Source organism: Rhodnius prolixus, unplaced genomic scaffold, assembly GCF_049639745.1.
Source record: "Rhodnius prolixus isolate KJV_2025 unplaced genomic scaffold, Rpr scaffold_3, whole genome shotgun sequence".
NCBI lineage: Eukaryota > Metazoa > Arthropoda > Insecta > Hemiptera > Reduviidae > Rhodnius > Rhodnius prolixus.
Genome location: NW_027411603.1, coordinates 25,954,210 through 25,972,668, shown reverse-complemented (window position 1 = coordinate 25,972,668; position 18,459 = coordinate 25,954,210). Strand labels below are relative to the sequence as shown.

At 31.0% G+C, this 18,459-nt stretch overlaps 4 protein-coding genes across 6 annotated transcripts in view; 3 read left to right on the top strand and 1 right to left on the bottom strand.

Annotated features, from left to right (window-relative positions):
- Positions 1–474, top strand: part of LOC141452130 (atrial natriuretic peptide-converting enzyme-like) — a 113,210-nt gene extending 112,736 nt beyond the window's left edge. For both annotated transcript variants that reach the window (XM_074123994.1, XM_074123995.1), the window contains exon 13: positions 262–474. In XM_074123994.1, coding sequence (XP_073980095.1) covers positions 262–438 — 177 coding nt within the window. In that variant the 3' untranslated portion in view covers positions 439–474. The remainder of the gene's footprint in view (positions 1–261) is intronic.
- A 2,776-nt stretch (positions 475–3,250) lies between these two features.
- Positions 3,251–7,810, top strand: LOC141453021 (E3 ubiquitin-protein ligase TRAIP-like). Of its 2 annotated transcripts, none has more exons than XM_074125717.1 (8): positions 3,251–3,530; positions 4,189–4,401; positions 4,493–4,651; positions 4,735–4,839; positions 5,612–5,746; positions 7,065–7,251; positions 7,330–7,428; positions 7,503–7,810. In XM_074125717.1, the coding sequence occupies exons 1-8, from the start codon at positions 3,412–3,414 to the stop codon at positions 7,665–7,667; spliced, it is 1,182 nt and encodes a 393-aa protein (XP_073981818.1). In that variant the 5' UTR covers positions 3,251–3,411; the 3' UTR covers positions 7,668–7,810. The 2 variants fall into 2 exon arrangements, with proteins under 2 accessions (XP_073981818.1, XP_073981819.1); XM_074125718.1 differs by having other exon boundaries at positions 7,330–7,417; positions 7,503–7,620.
- Positions 7,811–9,521: 1,711 nt separating this feature from the next.
- Positions 9,522–11,953, top strand: LOC141453023 (uncharacterized protein C3orf38 homolog). Its single transcript, XM_074125720.1, has 3 exons — positions 9,522–9,781; positions 9,878–10,059; positions 11,213–11,953. The coding sequence occupies exons 1-3, from the start codon at positions 9,661–9,663 to the stop codon at positions 11,777–11,779; spliced, it is 870 nt and encodes a 289-aa protein (XP_073981821.1). The 5' UTR covers positions 9,522–9,660; the 3' UTR covers positions 11,780–11,953.
- A 2,105-nt stretch (positions 11,954–14,058) lies between these two features.
- On the bottom strand, positions 14,059–18,375 carry mRpS29 (mitochondrial ribosomal protein S29). The gene is made up of 9 exons (XM_074125719.1): positions 18,206–18,375; positions 17,996–18,117; positions 17,529–17,742; positions 16,272–16,364; positions 15,407–15,546; positions 15,179–15,339; positions 14,958–15,099; positions 14,786–14,878; positions 14,059–14,682 (listed from the first exon to the last, which is right to left on the bottom strand). Exons 1-9 carry the CDS (start codon positions 18,228–18,230, stop codon positions 14,497–14,499), a joined length of 1,176 nt encoding a protein of 391 aa, XP_073981820.1. The 5' UTR covers positions 18,231–18,375; the 3' UTR covers positions 14,059–14,496.
- Positions 18,376–18,459: the final 84 nt, after the last annotated feature.

Here is an 18,459-nt window from a genome sequence, read left to right as displayed (position 1 = left end):
CGGTTTTAGTCTTCAAAAAACAATTAAATGTCGGATAGTCAGAGTGTTGAGCCTATTCCGAGGATAATTGAACTTATTATTAATCCCGCTGAACTTTAATATACTTGCTATGAGTATTTTTAAAAATATAGATTAATTTCTTGTTAGTACAATGCTTTTTTAAATAATCTCTTACTATGACTGAATAGGCAACATAATAAGTAAGTTACTGATTAAATAATAATTATTAACAATTCTCATATCTGTTTTTTTTTTAATTAGGTGGAAGAACTAGCAGGAAGTCCTATGTCTTGCTTGCACATGGACGGTTACAGGTGGGTTCTTGCAGGAGTTTCCAACTGGAGGATAGCTTGCTCTAAAGTAGGAGATCAACGTCCAAGATTGTATGATCAAATTATACCAAATATAGAATGGATAAAGTTAACTATCAATTCATGACAATAAAATGAAACTAAAATAAATACTAACAACGATCTGGCGATAAGACTGTTGCCATTTTTCGAAGCAATAATCGCCTGAAAAAAGTGCCTTTGTTATTTAAGAAACTCTAACTTCTTAATTCCAAAAATGTGTTTTTTTTTTTATAAAGTACGTAAATATTTTTTTTACCATTTGGGTAAATTATTAAAAGAATTGATTCTCTTAAGGGCGATCATGATATTTCTGTTTTAAAATTGTTTAAGATGAAGATTAAGTTACTTCACTATTGACTGAGGAATTTTTATATTATTTAACAGATCTCAAATTGGGATTAAATATGAATATTGTACAAATATGTATATATTACTCTAAATGTATTTAACTTTTAAAATGTATAATTTTTATAATTGAATCAGAAATTGTTAATTAAATATATACATTGTTACACAAAAAAGTCTTAATCATCCTATTTTGTGTCGATTTGTTTTTTCATTAATTTCACTTTTCGGCTACTAAACTGGTTTACCTTCATTTTGGAAAATATTTACTACACTTTTCCTAATTAGGTAAAGCTGCGTTATTTTTGCAACATTCTATAGGATTAATTATTTTTAAATAAAAAAAAAAGCCACCAAAAAAAAATATATACATATATTATTGCTAGCCAGTACTTCAGTGCACCTCAGACATACTCTTCTTAAATTATGGTTTTGGATTTATAAGCAGCAAAAATATTTTGAGCATGTGTTTATTTCTAAAATCAACTTTGATATCAAGAGCCACAGAATACTAAAGAAACAGTCCTTTTGATTAATACCGGTTATTAATAAAGACGAATACGTTGCTTAAAGATAAATTATGCTACTTCAATAGTTGCTTATGAAACCCAACTGCTTATGAAATATTCCAAAAAAAGCGAACTTCAAAAAGCTAAAAAGTCAGTAATCAAGCGTAGCTACTTAGTAGTATTTTTTTATTTATTTATTTATTTGATTTATAGGACTCACGTCCTGTCTCAAAAACAGTTGGGTACAGCATAAATTAATATAAATATATACAATCATAAGCACAATAAAAAAATGAAAGAAACACTTTGAATATGTCATTGAAATAGGTCTAAGGAATAGCTCCTTTGTGGTATTTCATGGTATTTTTTAAGACCTTGGAAATAAGTAAAAAGATAAATAAAGCCAAAGCAATTAAAAAAGAAATAAAGTAAAAAACATAAATCAATTTTTAACTTATTAACTCCTCTCTTAAAGAGAAACATTCACACAGATAACAAAATACAGTTTTCATTGCAGCTCTACTGCACTGAGTTAACACAAAAGGTAAACTGAAAGAAGCTCTGTCCTGATACTTTTCACGGATACTAAAATATGCTGGACAAACCATGAATATGTGGTACAAATCCTCTTTTAGAACATTACCACATAAAAGGCAATTACTGTTTGAATCTATCCTGTAAGCGCTATTTTTTAATTTTAATGAAAATGTGTATTTATTAATTGTCCTAAGTTGAGCAAATAAACGTGTGTATGAAATGGGTAATTGAGTAAGGAGATATTATTGCGGGATCGAGCTATGGTTGAATACTTGAGGGTAAAAAATACTACAAGGTAAGCTATGTAGTTTATCCAAATCCTGATTCACAAGAAAGTGTCTATATTTTTCCAAAGTTGGAGAAATCATTCGTGAGAAAACTTCAGGGTCAGATATTCCCAGCAAGCTAGACTCATCAAACTGATCTAATAAATCCTTCAATCGTACAACCCAATTGTACTTAGCAGACTTTCGGGAACAAATATTTTCACTTCCCTGCGTGCAGGACAACATTCTATCTAGGCATGCTCTAGGGTATCTATCGCTACTAGTATTAAGTAATTTGAGGTACCATAGTAAACTATACTTTAACACGTACCAACTAATGTGGACTGAGCCGGTCTCGAGACGAACAATATAATTCGAGGTATTTGTGTGCAGACGCAGAAGGCTTTTATAATAGTTCAAGTGACATTTTTCTAAAGCTTCTATGTTAGCAAGTCTCCAAATCTGGGCTCCGTATAGAATAGATGGTATAACGACTGGCGTAGCTACTTAGTATGTGACCTTTTTGTTCATTAATTATTATGTCGCAAGCCACGATCCAACATGATTAGAAAAAAAAAACAAAAAACATATCTTCGTGGAAACAAATTTAGGGCGAAATAGTCCAAAAGAAAGTAAAAAAGCCTCCTCAAAGATTTATGGTATTTTCACATCTTCTACTGTCAAATATATGTCGAAATTGAGTGACTTATTGATCTATAAAAATGGTACTGAAGTCAAATAAAGCTGCTCTTGACGAATATTAGGTAAGATAAAAAGAAGAGTGGCTCGAATAATTGGTTCCAGCTTAATTATGTACTAATACCGACCACGACCAACTTCCACAAATTCATATCTCTTGAGTAAAGTAATAAAAGCAGTGATGGTTCTAAGGACAAAAGGACTAAAAGTATTCAGCAGAATCATCAATTAATTACATGTCCGCCAAAGATCTCTGAGTATAACAGATAATGCAGGATTGGGGTAGCTCCCTCCCGTAATCAAATGTACAAATTTATGGCCTCCATTGGAAAATGATTGTCAAATGCTAAAATAATACAAATGTTTTTTGTAAATTTTTCATCATGGCTTTTTGTTTGTTTGTTTTGATTTTTAGTAGTTTTTTCTATCATCAACGTGAACAATGAATAAAGAGAAATGTTTCTTTGCCTCATTTAGTAGTTGCCGCATTGCTTTTATAAGTGCGGGAACATTAATATTCCCGCTAATTTTGTACTTGAGTTAGGATTGGACATTATGAATTTAGTCTTAAAGTTAAGCTGATTATTTATTTAAAATTATTTATTATTTATTTGTAGTGAGTGGTTAAGAAAGTAATGCGCTAACCTGAAATAAGTAGTGTAATGACAGAAAGCAATATTAAATTTTAACAAAATCTTCGAAATGCATATTCAGTGCAATATATGTACAGATCTTATATCTCAGACTTCAATATCAGATATTACTGGTCTGACATGTGGTCATATTTTCCATGGGGAGTGCCTTAGGACTTGGCTACAGAGGTTGGAAACTTTGAATAAATTATGCTAATTTTTATTTATTTAATATTATATTTCTTTAGGATATGAAGATATTTCCCACGTTACTGCTAAGTCTGCGTTTGACATTTTATAGGGTTTGAAGTTTAATTTTATAGTTAAACAAGCGTTTGGCCGTAATGCTGAATACTGTGTAACGTTCTGTTTTTCCTTTCTGCTGTCGAGGTATATTAGTCACTTAGAGGCAAGATTTTCATCCCCATAATAAGGCTGGCCTTTCAGTATTTAAAAGTATGATAGTTGATCGTGAAGCCCGCATGATAAAAGAGGCTGCATTACTCCTTTAAAAAAAAAAAAAATTCGTAACATCTAATAAAGGTACAGACACTTTAGTTGATAAATTGCTGAAATAGCATTCAAACGTAGCAAAACTTCTCACTTGCATTTCCAGATAATATTAATTGCCAAAGATATAACAAATATATTTAATTTAAATGGAAAAGGGTAATTTGGGATTTAATTGCTGCAAAAAGAGCGGCTCTAACAAGACTTTTAACGTTTTAGTTTATTGAATTCTGCAAATTATAATTTTCTGATTATGCCTTTATGCATGATAGGAAATATATTTTTTGGAGAGATCATTATTAATTTTATTTGTGTAATTATAATTATGATTGTTTAGATCTGCTACTTGTCCTCAATGTCGAGCTAGGGTTACTTCAACTAAACAACATAAAATTTACTTAACTTTAGCTTCGGAACCGGAAGGCCAGGATATTATCACGCTCACGAGAACAGTGGACAATTTCAAACATGATTTGAAGATGAAAACTTTAGAATGCAAAAAATTAACTGAAGAGCTAAATGAAAGTAAAGTTAGAGAAGCTGTGCTGTTGTCAGTACCTTAAGATTTAATTTCTTGTTCAATTTAAAAATGTTTTCGTTGAAAATTAATAATTAATTAATTTTTCATCAAATGTGTTCAGGGAAGAGTCTAAGGGACATAAAATGAAAGTAATCGAGGTAGGGCAAATGAAATTGCAATTACAGGAACAAAAGAAATTTGCTATCTCTAAGTCAAAAGAGTTAACTGAAGCAAAATTAAAAATAGTCAACCTTGAAAGTGAACTGAAGCAATATCAGACGTAATTTTCCATACCAAATTTATTAGTCATAAAATTGCAGGATACTGTTACTGGATAAAATTTTATTATTTTATTTTTTTCAGGCTAAAAAGTGCAGTCAGCAATGCTAAGAAAGAAGTGGACGTTGGCATTGATCTTGAATCATTGGATGCATCCCAATTAATTTTTGTCTTAGGCACTTTCAAAAAGTACATTATAATATATATCAAGTTTTAACACTAAATATTTATTTATTGAATAAGTAGTTTACAAAATTTTATGTTCTATTAGTATGTTAGCAAAATGCTTAAATTTTTAATAATTATTTAATGTTTTTTCATCGTGGAACAATGAATTATCTTTACGCCAGCAGTTGTGTATTCCTCCTTGAAAGGCTACTAAGTGAATAATCGTATTTTAACTAACAATTATTAGAATTGAAATCTTATTTTATCCATGTCATCTTACGATTCTTACTCTTCTCTGCCTTACATATGCTGAAATACATAACTGGACAAAACTTGAGGAACCATCAATATGATAATTTGGTGTTGTGAATGTGGTCTTCCTTTTGCCATATTCTTGCTTATTCTTCTATTAATAAAGAATAACCCCTTTTATTTTAGTTTTCATTTCTGGGTCAAAATTACCTCGCTCTCCGCAGTACAGATTTTATATTGATTTATTTCTTTAATGTTTCCAGAAGTTCAGTCTTAAACTACAATTTATTCTTGATTAAAATCACTAAAATATTTAGCTGACATAGATATTATGTTTAAAAATTATAAAGATTGCGATGATTTCTTTTAGTCGTTTTGTTCCTGGCTTTGCTGTCGTCAAGATATCTTGATCATAATTTTTACACGTTTTGCAAATCGCTTAGATGTTTCAATATTATTGACCTGCTATCAAGAAATTATAATAATTTCTCTTCATTAGTTATGTAATTTAATTTGAATATTTTGTTTGTTGTGTTTTTAGAGACATTGCACGTTTATCAAAAATGGATGAAGATCTTAAAAAAGCTCTTTCCAAAAGTGAAAGTACAAACTTTAGCCTTTCTAAAGAAATGATTGTTATGCAAGAATCATTAGAACTGAAAGATAGAATAATTGAGTAGGTATTAAACCATTGGATCTGTATAAATTAAATTACTAATTTTCATAACTCATATTATTCAGAAATAGGGTTAAGAAAATTCAGTAAACATATCTAAAATGGTGATCATTTAATATATTATACCAAAAAATTCTCTCAATGAACTACATTTCAGAGATTTTCTGCGATGACTTATTGTCTGGTACCATAGGGCACACAAACGAAATGTTAAGTTTTGGCTTAAAATGTTTTCCGTTTTTGTGCTAGTCTGTTCACTTGCAAACATTACACAGACCCCTGGGCCATGGGTCGCAATCGATACTATCGTTCAAAATAACAATTCCAATCACGACTAGATGAACGGCTTCCATTGAAATAGATGTTGACCCACCTCTACGTGGATGCATGGAGTTGCTTCTTGTGGAAGTACTTGAGAACTTCATCTATTTTCGGAGAAAACTAAATTTCGAATATCCTACCGCAAGTCACTCCCCTACCAGGAGAAAGAGAAAAAAATTAAGATGTGATAAGTGACATAAATAACAAAATCTAAGACATTTTCACTTTCTCTTACACCTTATATGAGCAATCGTTTACATTTTTGATTTTGAATTTTTTCCGGTAACATTTTAGCAGTGAGGATGTGTAATATTGGAAGTCAATTACCTTTTGGCTACAAATAATTAGGTATTGAGAAAATTTAACTCCGCGAATTGAAGTTAAGAGAAAGACGGAAGCATGTTACACCAGATTTTTTGTACTCTAAATCTCAAAACTTACAACAAAATCTTGCGATTGCAATAATTCTTCATATTAGTAATAATTGAATGTAAAAAGTGACTTTTTTAAAATGCATTTCCGCGACTTCTTCGAAAATTGTCAAGGAATTTCTATAAACTTCCCTAAAAAATCTCTATCTAGCTATTTAAAGTAATGATGAAAAATTGAAATGTTGGAAACATTTTTTGTGTGTGTGTGTTTATGAGGTATTTTTTTTTTCATGATTCGATATATATCCGTTTATTATATGCGATAACATCCAATCGGAATAAAACTTTCTGAGTTTTCAATATTTTAATTGTTGAGATATTCTGTTGACAGAAACATATATACCAACTAGCGCTGAAACCTTTGTTCCCACAATTCATCTTCAAAATATTTCTTGACAACATTCCATTTTGAAAATTTTAAATGATCGCATTACTGCTTTCTTCGTACAATATATACAATGAAACAGTCAATTGACTTCAACATAATAATGTTTTATCAATTACTATTTTCGAAAGGTATTAATCATTCAAATTTTAGTCATATCCTAATGCTTTTCTGTTTTCAGATCTCTAAAAGGTACTTTAGATACTTTAAAAAAAGATTTACATGAGTCTACTGCTAGAAATTCTTCAGCGCCAGAAACTAAAGTTTCTCCCAGTAAATCTCAGTTACCAGCTCCCTGCCCCTGTCGCTTTAAAAAAGAGCAAAATAAATCTCTCAAGAAATGTGAACCACCAGATGAAAGTCACAGTGTGAGATTTTTTTTTTTATTTTTTTTTTTGTTGGGTTTTAAAAATATTTTGTCGTAACTATGGTATTCTGCTTTACAGGAAAACGAATTACCTGCGGTAAGAAAAGTGAGAAACATTTTACCAGCTTCAAAACCAGTTTTTCGTATAACTTCCGATAGATTGAAAGGTATTAATCAGGTAAATAATTAGTACTTTGTTGATTCTCAATAGTTATCAATATAAAGTAATAACATTTATCTTCGGGTTTTCAGATAACCTGTTCATTTAGTCAAGAAGGATTTACTTATGATGGAATGGGAGGTCATTCTAGGGAAGATGTATTCCCCTCAGGGTGTAGACCTAAACCGGGTATTGCAAAAGCACCGAAAATTTTATCTAAAAAGAAATTAGTTTGCCCCCCAAAAAGTTCTTATTAATTTTTTTGTGTTTTACTACATTTCGATCTCGGTATTTGATATTAAGAAAATGGGTCACCTATTATGTATGAACAGTAGAACTTTTGAAATATATTTGTAATCATCATTTGCCTAAAACTATTGAAGTCCATATAATTATCTAACATACAACTTTTGGGTGCCCCAAATTATGTATGGCAGGAAGATTATTATATAGACTAAATTATTTATTTAAGCACTATGAAAGTTTACAAATACAATTGAAACGTCTGAATTTTTAAGTGGTGACCAATTATTCTAATAATGTCAAATATGAATAATTATTTTATTCCAAATTTGTCTAGTTACATATGTTATTACATACACTTTTTTTTTATGCATGGAATATCTATAGATTCTTTTACTAGTCTGTTTACTTAAATTAGAAATAATTTGTCAAATCAAAGTTTTAATACTAAATTTATTTATTTTGACAAATTTATAAAGGTAATTTTTATCTATACAATTATTAAAGTAATGGAGTTGAACTTAAAAAATTGTAAAAGAAAATGTATAATAATTACCCTAGTCCTATCTAAACAAAATGAAATTATTTTATGGTACAAGAGCGGATTCGCAAAGTTATAATTGATTTATAGTGGTCATAGCGTGGTCCTTACTTTAATTCTGTCAGTCGTTCATCCATCTTTAGAGTGTGGTACGCCAAATTCACGTAATCTATTTGATAAACCCAAGTTAGAAGGAGAATGAAAATTTGAAACCGACAGAAAAAGAAAAGAAGTTTTCTATAATGTATTAAAATCACCAATATAGTATTTATTGTTTTATTATGTGTAAATTGTTATACTGTGAAAAGATTTTAGTTTAAATAATTTTAATGAATTTTTGCATCACATTGAAATTTTCAGACTTTTTACATTTTTCCGTCCCAAAAATTAGATGAACAGAGTTTTACCGTAGTTTTTATGTTTGTAAATGAATAAATTATGAAAAAAAATGTGTACTGCCACATTTATGGCAAATATGGTTAATAACACCTTATTCAAAACATAAAAGAATCAAGTTAGTTTTTTTTTTGGTAGTTTTTTGCGAGGTTTTTGCCTTTTGCCACAAAGTAATTTAGAAAAAAACTATTAAGGAAATCTAGAATAATTTGGAAACTTTTCTTTTTCTTTTTACATTGTTGTTTTCTATGGCAGTAGTAATAATGGATATTACAAATTAAATAGAGATGTTCAGGCGGAAGGGTTAAATAGGCTGGGAACTTAGGTGACTTATTGTTTCTATGAATTTGACCAGAAAGTGCAGTCCACTTCAAGTGGAGAATTCGGGTCACTATCTGCATAGAAATTAAACTACAATGTCATCACAATTAAGAAGGTTGCTTTTGACCTCATCTGGAATATCTTTTTTAACTTCAATATTATTATTCTTTTAAATGTTAGAAATTTGCTATCAATTTCGCTGTTAACTACGTTTTAAAAAGGGAAGAGATTAGCTATGTGGTTAACGTATTGGATTAGCTGCTCACCCTGAAAATTAGATTTTCACTTCCTAGGAGCTTCTTACAGTTCACTGTCCGGTGATGGACAGGGTTGCCTGTAACGAGAGAATACTGTCCGGAGGCCGGCAGTTCACTGAAAAAAGCTCCGGGCGCCAATAACCTGAGATCTGTTGACGCGCCTTAAATAATTTTTTTTTAAAATTACGTTTTAAAACAATTTAATTTTTGACTTGTCAAAAGTAAGACAAAATAAAATGAAAAATTGTGTTGAGTACTCGCATATCGAAACGAATTTGGTGAAGGGGCTTCTTTGAGGGTAATTCGATATATGTGATATCGATATATTATAAAAGTATAAATGGTAAATAGAAGGTTATTAATGAAGTTTTCCTAAATTCAAAGTAATACAGAAGTACGATGTAGTACTAGGATAATATTTTGGTAGAGATTCTTAGAACGGTAAATGTCCGGCTTTTTTGTCACTATGTGATAATTTAATTGTCTGTTGCAATGTTAACGGAGTTTGAAAAGAAATGTGTTTCTGATTTATTAAAAACTTTAGAGCTAGATGATTTAATTGAATTGGCAAAAACCTGCACTAGTGGTGTGATCCAAACGACAAACGTAGATGGTATGTTTACTTTGTAGTAATTTTTTAATTTACAATGGAGCTTAACTCCTGAAATGCCCTGAAAACGTCATATTTTTATGAAATGTTCCTTTTTAGATTCATTGGATGCGATTTTGTTGCATTCAAAAGATCTCAGAAGTCTCTTGATGCGAAAAAAAATTACGAAAAATGTATTATTTAAATATTTACACTCTAACAACATATCCTTTCCTGGAAATTCTGAAAAAACGTCGCTGGTGGAATTTGTTATTAACATATGGAACAAAGCTTATACCGCAGTGAGTATTCTCTACATTTTTATTTACTTAAGTTAGTATGTATTACTGGATTTTAATATCGAGAGCCTTCGCCTCTATCTTGCCGTGCCCATACTTTTGATACACTCCACTGCCAACCACTTGGATCCACTTTACCGACTAGGTCATACTATTTGCTTTTCACAGGCCTCGTTATTTATCCGATGAGAATATTTTAATCAATTTAATTTTTCTACTTTAAGGACTACAAAAACTTCCTGCGCAGTAGAGAATTACCTTCTTACTTCAAATTTTGGGTTGCATCTTCACAATTGTTCCGTACTTTTTATCATTTGTGTCGATCATGCCGTTGAGCTGAGGGAAGGACTGTCTTGCTAATCGAACTGTTTGTTGTAATGAGTGTATTAATTTTTCTGAACGTAGATGTAGATTGTAGAGCCATGGCGAACCAATGACACGTGTGTCAGAGGTGATACGCGAAACCATTGTGGGTCAGAGACAAGAAATTATGTTAGTTTTGAAATAAAATAGCGATTTGTGGAGTAGTTTGAAGAAATTACGGTACTTATTGAGAATAAGGATATGGCTAACATTCCTCAGATCAATGATCATAAGTGGGTCATTTAATAAATCTCTTTTCTTTTTACTTTGGTTGCTAGTATCAAAAAATTATGAATATTTCTATATGTGACACAGCACCAGAGTTAAGATAGGGTTTTTCAAAATTGTGAACGCCGAGCTCGAAAGGTTCGCCATCACTGCTCTATACTTAGTTAAGGGCTTTAGATTCTTGTGTTCTGATCCATAAGTTGTGAAGATATTGAGAGTTCTTATTTTGGGCCATAACTTGCTCTAAAATTGCTCACTCTGTATCTCCCTCTATAAACAACATAGTATGAAATTTTGTTCTTGTATACATGTAGAGTCATTCATATGTTATGACGTCTATTCGCGGCGATTTCTTGCTTTTACATTTTTTACTAAGTTAATGTTACAGATCTTTGTTTGGTTATAATTCCGAAGTTTCTTAACGATAATGTTAAGGTTGCTAGGTGACCGTGACCAAATCCAAATAAAATTTCTTCTGGACCAATTATTTTTGAGGATTTGCTCCCAATTAAGGATTATTTATTTTGAATGCCACTTTCATCAAATTTATCTCCTAATTTTACAGGTTGACCATCAAAATTCAAAGGAAAAAAAAACACAAATTGCGCAGGATGACAGTTTAGAACGTATGGCAATTACATTTGTGGAATGGATTTATAATCGAATAAATGCAATAGTTTTACAAAATTTGAACGATCAGAACAATGTAAATAATTTGGAAATATTAAAAGAAGAAGATTTTTGGTGTGACGCCAAAATGTGTATAAAACTGACGCAAGGTTCTACAGTTATTGCTGATTATAGTTCTGAAGGGTCAAAAGAATGTTTAGCACTTATAAGGTATATCTGTAAAGAATATTCAGTTTTCTTTTCCCCCAATCTACGCGAGGAAGGCACAAGAGGTGTAAGTGAACCACACGGTGTTGTCTTGGTAATGAATTGCGGGACATTGCATTCTGCAAATGGGCACCATTGTGTTGGACTTTATGAGCAGATATTTGGTCTAATTAAAGATCCACTGTCAGAGAGCAATTGGAAAATTAAAGGTTCTAAGTTAGCTCTTCGAAGTCAAGAGGTCACATCTAATCCTGCTCTCCCTCAAGAAAACCATCTATTTCTGTCCTGTGTTTAAGTACAAAACTGAAAACCGCGGAAGGAATAGTAAGATATAAGTGTCTAGGATGTTTTTAGTGTAAAATATGTACAAAAATATAAAAAATGCAACTTGGTTTTGTTTTTTTCAGGAAAGGATTTATACTTGTACATGATTTTTGATACGTTATTAAATTTTTTTGAGTATTTTCAAGCGTGTATTACTATTTTAACCAGTATTATAATAATTTTGAAAAGATTATTATTTTGTAATAAGTGATGTGAGTGAGTAATCTAATAAATATTTAAAAAATGCAAGATTTTTTTATCAATCGTAGAAAGTAGTGAGATACAATTTTTTTTGCCCTTCAAGATATGTTAAGTAACATCCCAAACAAAAAATTTAACAAAATAAATACCACTTTTTTTTTTAATTGGTCAAAATTGGAGGTTATAGGCACCTGGAGCTTTCTGCATATTTCATTCCAATTAAATTAAAAGAGTGATATACTAAAAGTAATATTGTTCTTAGAAAATACAAATTACAAAGTGCAAATAATATACGGCTTGGAGAATCCGTCAGCCGGAGTCGATGTTACTACAAAAATATAGTACATATACACAAAAAAAAAAAAAACTCTGAACTAGAAATAAAACAAAATAACCGATATGTAACAGAATTATAAATTATTAAAAATTAAATTCTTGAACCAGCTAATAACGATAAGACCAGGCATGGTGAGCATATTTAATGAGAGGTCGACAACTACACGTTCCATTTAGCAAAGAAATAAGTTGTGCTCTTGTAAGTACTAATGTCCGAAATACAGTCTCCGACGTCTATTGAAGAGTTGCTAAGAAAGTGCACCACGTCCTAAAAGCATCTTGTAGTACAAAGAGAAAAAAAGTTCAATTTCCCTAGGGAGCCTATGGTATGGTTCAGGTAGACTAGCTCATATCTTACCTTAAAGATCCAGAGGAGTTCAGTTAGAGTTAGACCCGAGGAATGATCCTCATTCTAGTGACAAAGATTGAAGGAATGGTCAAGTTCTTTACATAAAAGGAAGCGGGACGAGAGAGACGCAGTCCAAAGAAGCATCTATTTCAGCCAAAATCATGTGTACGCACCTGGTTTATGTCGGATATAAGCACATGATCTTAGAAACCATCCAAAGTCAGCATCCTTTATTCTTGAATTTTTTTTAGAGTTATCAGCTAGTTGTTAGCCAAATCCAATCTATTTTTATTGTTAGTTTGGATTGTCGACATAAATCCATTTAAATTGCAAATTATATTTAGGATGAAATAATCACTCTAGTTTTGTTAGTGAGTGGCTAACTGGCGCAAGTTTCTTTTTACAGCAGACTCCAGAAGTGCTGAATATTAGGATCCACATTAATTCAAAATGCCACTCATTCATTCGTTTTGGTCGCGGTGGTTTAAGCTTAATTTTTTTCTAAATCAGCAAAGCAATGTCTACCGAATATTATTCAAATCGGCCATTAAGCTTTGCTTAGAATCTCTTTTTTAGTAACCATTACAATTTCAGATTTAATCTGTAACTAGATTACATTCTCTAGTGAAAACTGAAATGGTTTTGATGGAACGGTCAAAAAATGTTGTCCTCTTTGTATTAAAAAAAAATGAATATAACTAAAATAAAAAAAAAATGAAGTAAAAAGAGTATTTTAACTGTAGACACAATAAAACTTACTTTAAATACATTTAATTTTTTAGATTTTTATACGAAATAGATTTATGCATATTTTGTTTGAAATAGCTAAGACCTTAAAAAAAGTGTCAATAGCATGGTGTTGTGATGATTAATTTTTGTTGAATTCACTGAAGAAGACTGTACGACAAGTAACACAAATTGCTTACAAATATTTCCTAGAAGGTCCAAGAAGTTATAGTGAGAGAAATGTCGAGTTCGCTCACACTTAGATAACAACCCTTATACAACTGTCCTACCGGACAGTTTTAATAAGTTAGATTAACGAAGACTCAATGAGTGAAAAATGGTCCAATTACTCAAAATGAGGAACTAAGTTAGTCTACGGAAAAAGTTTCCATTATGACAGTCAAATAATTTTGTATTGAAAGTTTAAAGTTCGGGATACTAAAAAGTGAAGGGATAAGTAGTTTCAACTTTTCAAAAATTTATTTGGTGAATTTTCTCGTAAACTATTTTCCGATAAGAAAAGCTGCTCGTAAACACGTTATAAATGAATATCTTTAATTGGCAAAAACATCTCAAAATGATACTTTTACAATTACAATTAATTATTTTTCTTTTAACAAAATAGGATACAAATAATGAAATGAGAAAACTCATAATTTTTATTTTCATATATTTATTTATTTTAAGAATGCAATAAATGACGTTTACAGACTTTAAGATAGGAGCAGCTAGTTCAATTGGTGCGTGGTGAGAAAATCCATGCGCTACGATCTGAAACGCGAGAATACTGACCAGAGGTCGGCAGTTACTGAGAAGGCTCAGTCGCCAATACTACTGTTACGTAATTGAAATAATAAAGATTAATACTATTCTTTTTCTCAGGAATTACTGCTATAATTGAAAATAAGTTAGGGCTTTTAGGACGAGTTTAATGGACACTCAAAAAGTAATTTAGGATCAGTTTTTAATCTTCACATTAAAAGGTACCTTTTTAATCTTTTAGGATTACCAAATATAAATAATATTAATTAAATTAGCTACTTCTATTGTTAAGGCAATAAAAAATTAACATCATTTTAATAGGGACCACAAATCGTCATTAACTGGTATGGATTTTTATTTGTTAAAAACGCTAGTTCATGTCTTCCATTAGTGTTTTGAAGCCATCTTCTATCTTCATAATAATCCAACATACTGTTTAATTCCATATCAGTATATTCGTTTACACTAATTGGAAGGAAAGGATTAATGTACTCAAAACCCTAAAAAATAAAAGAGGTTTACAAAATTTAAAATATATCTACCTAAACATATTTTTTTTTACTAAATTTTTTAAATTAAAGCATTAATCAATATTCCAAATACCGATTTTCCTAAGAGAAACAGCGGTAGATGGGAGTGAAGAGTGTTAAAATTTGCTGCCATCTGATCTACTGTTACTACTACTGCACCATTGTTCTGCGACCAAAAATAATGAAATAAAAATCAAATTATGTAACAAAAACTATTTTTCAACAACCCAATTGCCTAAACTTACCCAATCCTGCTTTGTAATCTCCAAAAATGCTTTTGTCAGTGTAACCATAGTAGGTAATACTTTCGTTCGATCCGGAGTTTTCAAATTGGTGTGGTCACCAAAAAAAGCGTTAAATCCATCGACAGCAACAAAAATTTTACACCTATAATTAGAATTTTTACGGTAAAGCTGCTAAAATTTCATTTATGTAAAAGGAAAAGTGTAGTGAGCTGTTAACATACCTCTTTTCCTTAGAAAAAACTTTAAGCTCAGCAATAATTGCCATTACACAATCGGCCGCATATTTTACTCTATTTATTCCATGGCTAACTAAATCTAATAAATGACTACCGGCTGGAGTACTTTCTCGTTGATTCCAAATGTAAGCCTTCTTAATTGGTAACTAAAATTACAATTGTTAACTTAGTAACATAAAATCGAATGAGATGTACTAAGATCATCTTACTTACTTCAAGTTCATTTAATATTTTATTATTTTGTAATTGAAAATGTTTAAGCCATAGGGCCGAAATTAATGGCAAATCGACGCATCCTTCGTGGTTTGCTGAATACACAACTTCATGTCTCTCGTTCCTAAACCAATCCCAAACTGCAAATAAATAAAAACAAAAGAAATCACAAATTGATATTTAACGGTTATATTAGAATTGATTGTATGAAAAAAATGAACTAAATTACATATCAGAAATCCACAAATACCTTACCTTCCAAACATGGAAAGCGTAACGGATAATTGGGCGAGGATGTTAAAGAAGTTATAGAAGTAATATCCGCTCTGGAGAATGCACTTTTACGAAAATAAAGAAGGCGGAATTCTCTTTAACAGAGGACACTCTCCAAGAAAGTGATACATCTTCTCTCGCGTACCACAGCCTCTTAGATTAAGAGACTAACGCAATTCCAGGGATACTAAACTGTCAGAAAACTCTGACAGTACTATGTCTGTATTCAGCGATTAAGTAGCTTTACGGGCAAAATGCTCCTACTGAACCCTCTCGGCTCACACATTCCTCCAGATAAGGCAAGGGGGTTATCTATGTATGTGAATATTATATAAATAACAGAAGAGATTAGCCCAGAAGTTAGGGCAAAGAATTCTCACGCGAATTGAAATTTAGGATCAAATCCAGCGGCCAGCACTTAGATTTTCTCTTCCTAAGATCACATGACAGCTTACAGTGAGATGAGGTTGTCTATAACGAGTGAACAAGACCGGAGGCCAGCTATAAGATTGGTTCCAGGCGCCATGTTGACACTATAAAAAATGGTAATATAATATTCAAACAAAAAACAGTTCAGTATAAAATTACTTACCCCAAGGTACGTGGAGAATAATGAAATCGTTAATGAAAGCATAATGAACGAGATGAGCTAAAGTTAATGACTTCCCACATCCAGGTTTTCCGTCTGGTTTTCAAATTAAGGAATTTAAAATAATTGTAAAATTTTAGATAATATTAATTGTCAACAAAATTAAAGCAATTTAAAATATAAATACAAAATTAAATCCTTGTGTAAAAAATGTTATTTACTGTCTTATATCCAGGCTCTTGCTTTCCATCAAGAGCACCTTCCACCCACCTCCCGCCAACTCTCAGACCTCGGTCTGTCATTTCTTCCTCTTAACCAACCCATTAGTAGATCTCTAATGTTCTCTTCTAGAACATTTATACTTACTAAGGCTATCCTTGTAGCTTCCCGTAACATCTTAGTTTAACTAATTCCAGGATTGTTAGTTTGGATCCTTTAATCACCCCTTCCTTATTTCTTATTCTGGTTTCTCTAATGAACTTAACAAAACTCATTTCTGTTGTCCTTACTTTGCCTGTTTTCTGAGAGATCTCTAAGTAACAACACTGTGAATAGGATATACGACGAAATAACGAATTTTTCTTGGCAGTGAGCTGAAATACCAAAAACTAATCGCAAAATCCTCTCTACCTCTCCTTATTTCGCTGCTTAATCTGTTTTTACATTCCTACACCTTCTCACTTTCAGGACATCTTTTTCTCCTAACAGCTTGGCTAAACAGGCAAAAATTAGGCTTTTTCTACATTCGGTTCGGTTATTTCTCTGCTAACTTCCTTTCCATAACACCAGATCCCCATTTCCCAACGCTACTTAAGAGGTCGCACTTAACCTTAGCTCGATATATGTATTCAATTCTTTGCCGTATAACACATTTTCAAAAAATTTTTATGCATCACCTAAATAAAAATAAAATGAAAACTTCAGATCAATAATAAACGCGGTTTCTATCAAAAAAAAAACTACAATCTTTTTAGGTATATCTAATGTTCGCGTCTTTAGGTTCGAATTTCTTTTATAAATAGATGTTTTTAAGTTTTATAAAAATTATTTTACTTGATTACAATACATCTTCGCTCTTATAGAAAAACAGCTAAAGACATATTACATTATAAGAAAACACTATTATTTTTACAGCATGTATTTTACTTTTCTCAGGTTATACTTATTGAAATTTCATTTTAAATCTTACATAACTCTGTTTATTAAACTCATAATAAACCAAACATAAATAACTTATTTCAGATAAAAAGTAAAGGATACACAAAACATACCTTACAACAGGTTTGTTATAGTCTGTCTTTTCCAAAAAACTTATAATTTCTACGGCGGGAGATCTAATCATAAGACATGTTTCTCCAAAAGTGTTTATATTTGCTCGAAATGTCTTAGGAAATCCTCCTAATTTAAACAATGAATCTGCAGTTTTTGTAGGTATCGTGTAAAACAATCCCAATTGTTCCAGTGTATGATGGCTCTGAAAAGATTGACAATAAAAGCAACAATTAATAGGTCTGTAAACGAAGCTTTTTCAAAAGATTAAATGTTTAAAGGCTCAAATATCTCTAAATAATGAATGCTACTCATTTTGGAAAAAAGATATTATTAATTCAGTTTATCTCGAAAAAGTGTTTCAAATAATGTAATTTATTTCTCCAGATATATGAAAATACTTAGCGAATTGAAAACTAACACCAAACAAATAATACTGTCATGACTAAATTTCTTACTGGATTATTTTCTGATGTTCGCTTTGCTACTGAATAAACTCGTTCTGTTTGTTTTGAAGATGCCAAGGCGTTTGTGCAGTAAAATCTAGATAGGTAGTGTTCAGGGTAAAGAATAAATTTCCCTAAAATGAAAAATAAAGTAGCGTTTTTTTAAAAAGTCTATGGAAACAGGTATCAATACATATCAAAAAATATGTCACTAATACTCACTAAAATGTTTACATAAAGAGGCCATCTTCAAGCCAAATGAGAAAAGCGAATTAGATCATTTTAATAGATTCTAATTTTAATTATTAAATTCAATGTTTATCACTCGAAAGTTTACATTATTATACATATATATATATATATATATACATATAACAAATGAACTCATGGACTACACGATAACCTTGTTTCAAAATAACCTTTGAAGGATTTCAAGCTGTAGCGGTAAATTTGTTACTGTTGTCATTTTTAATTTT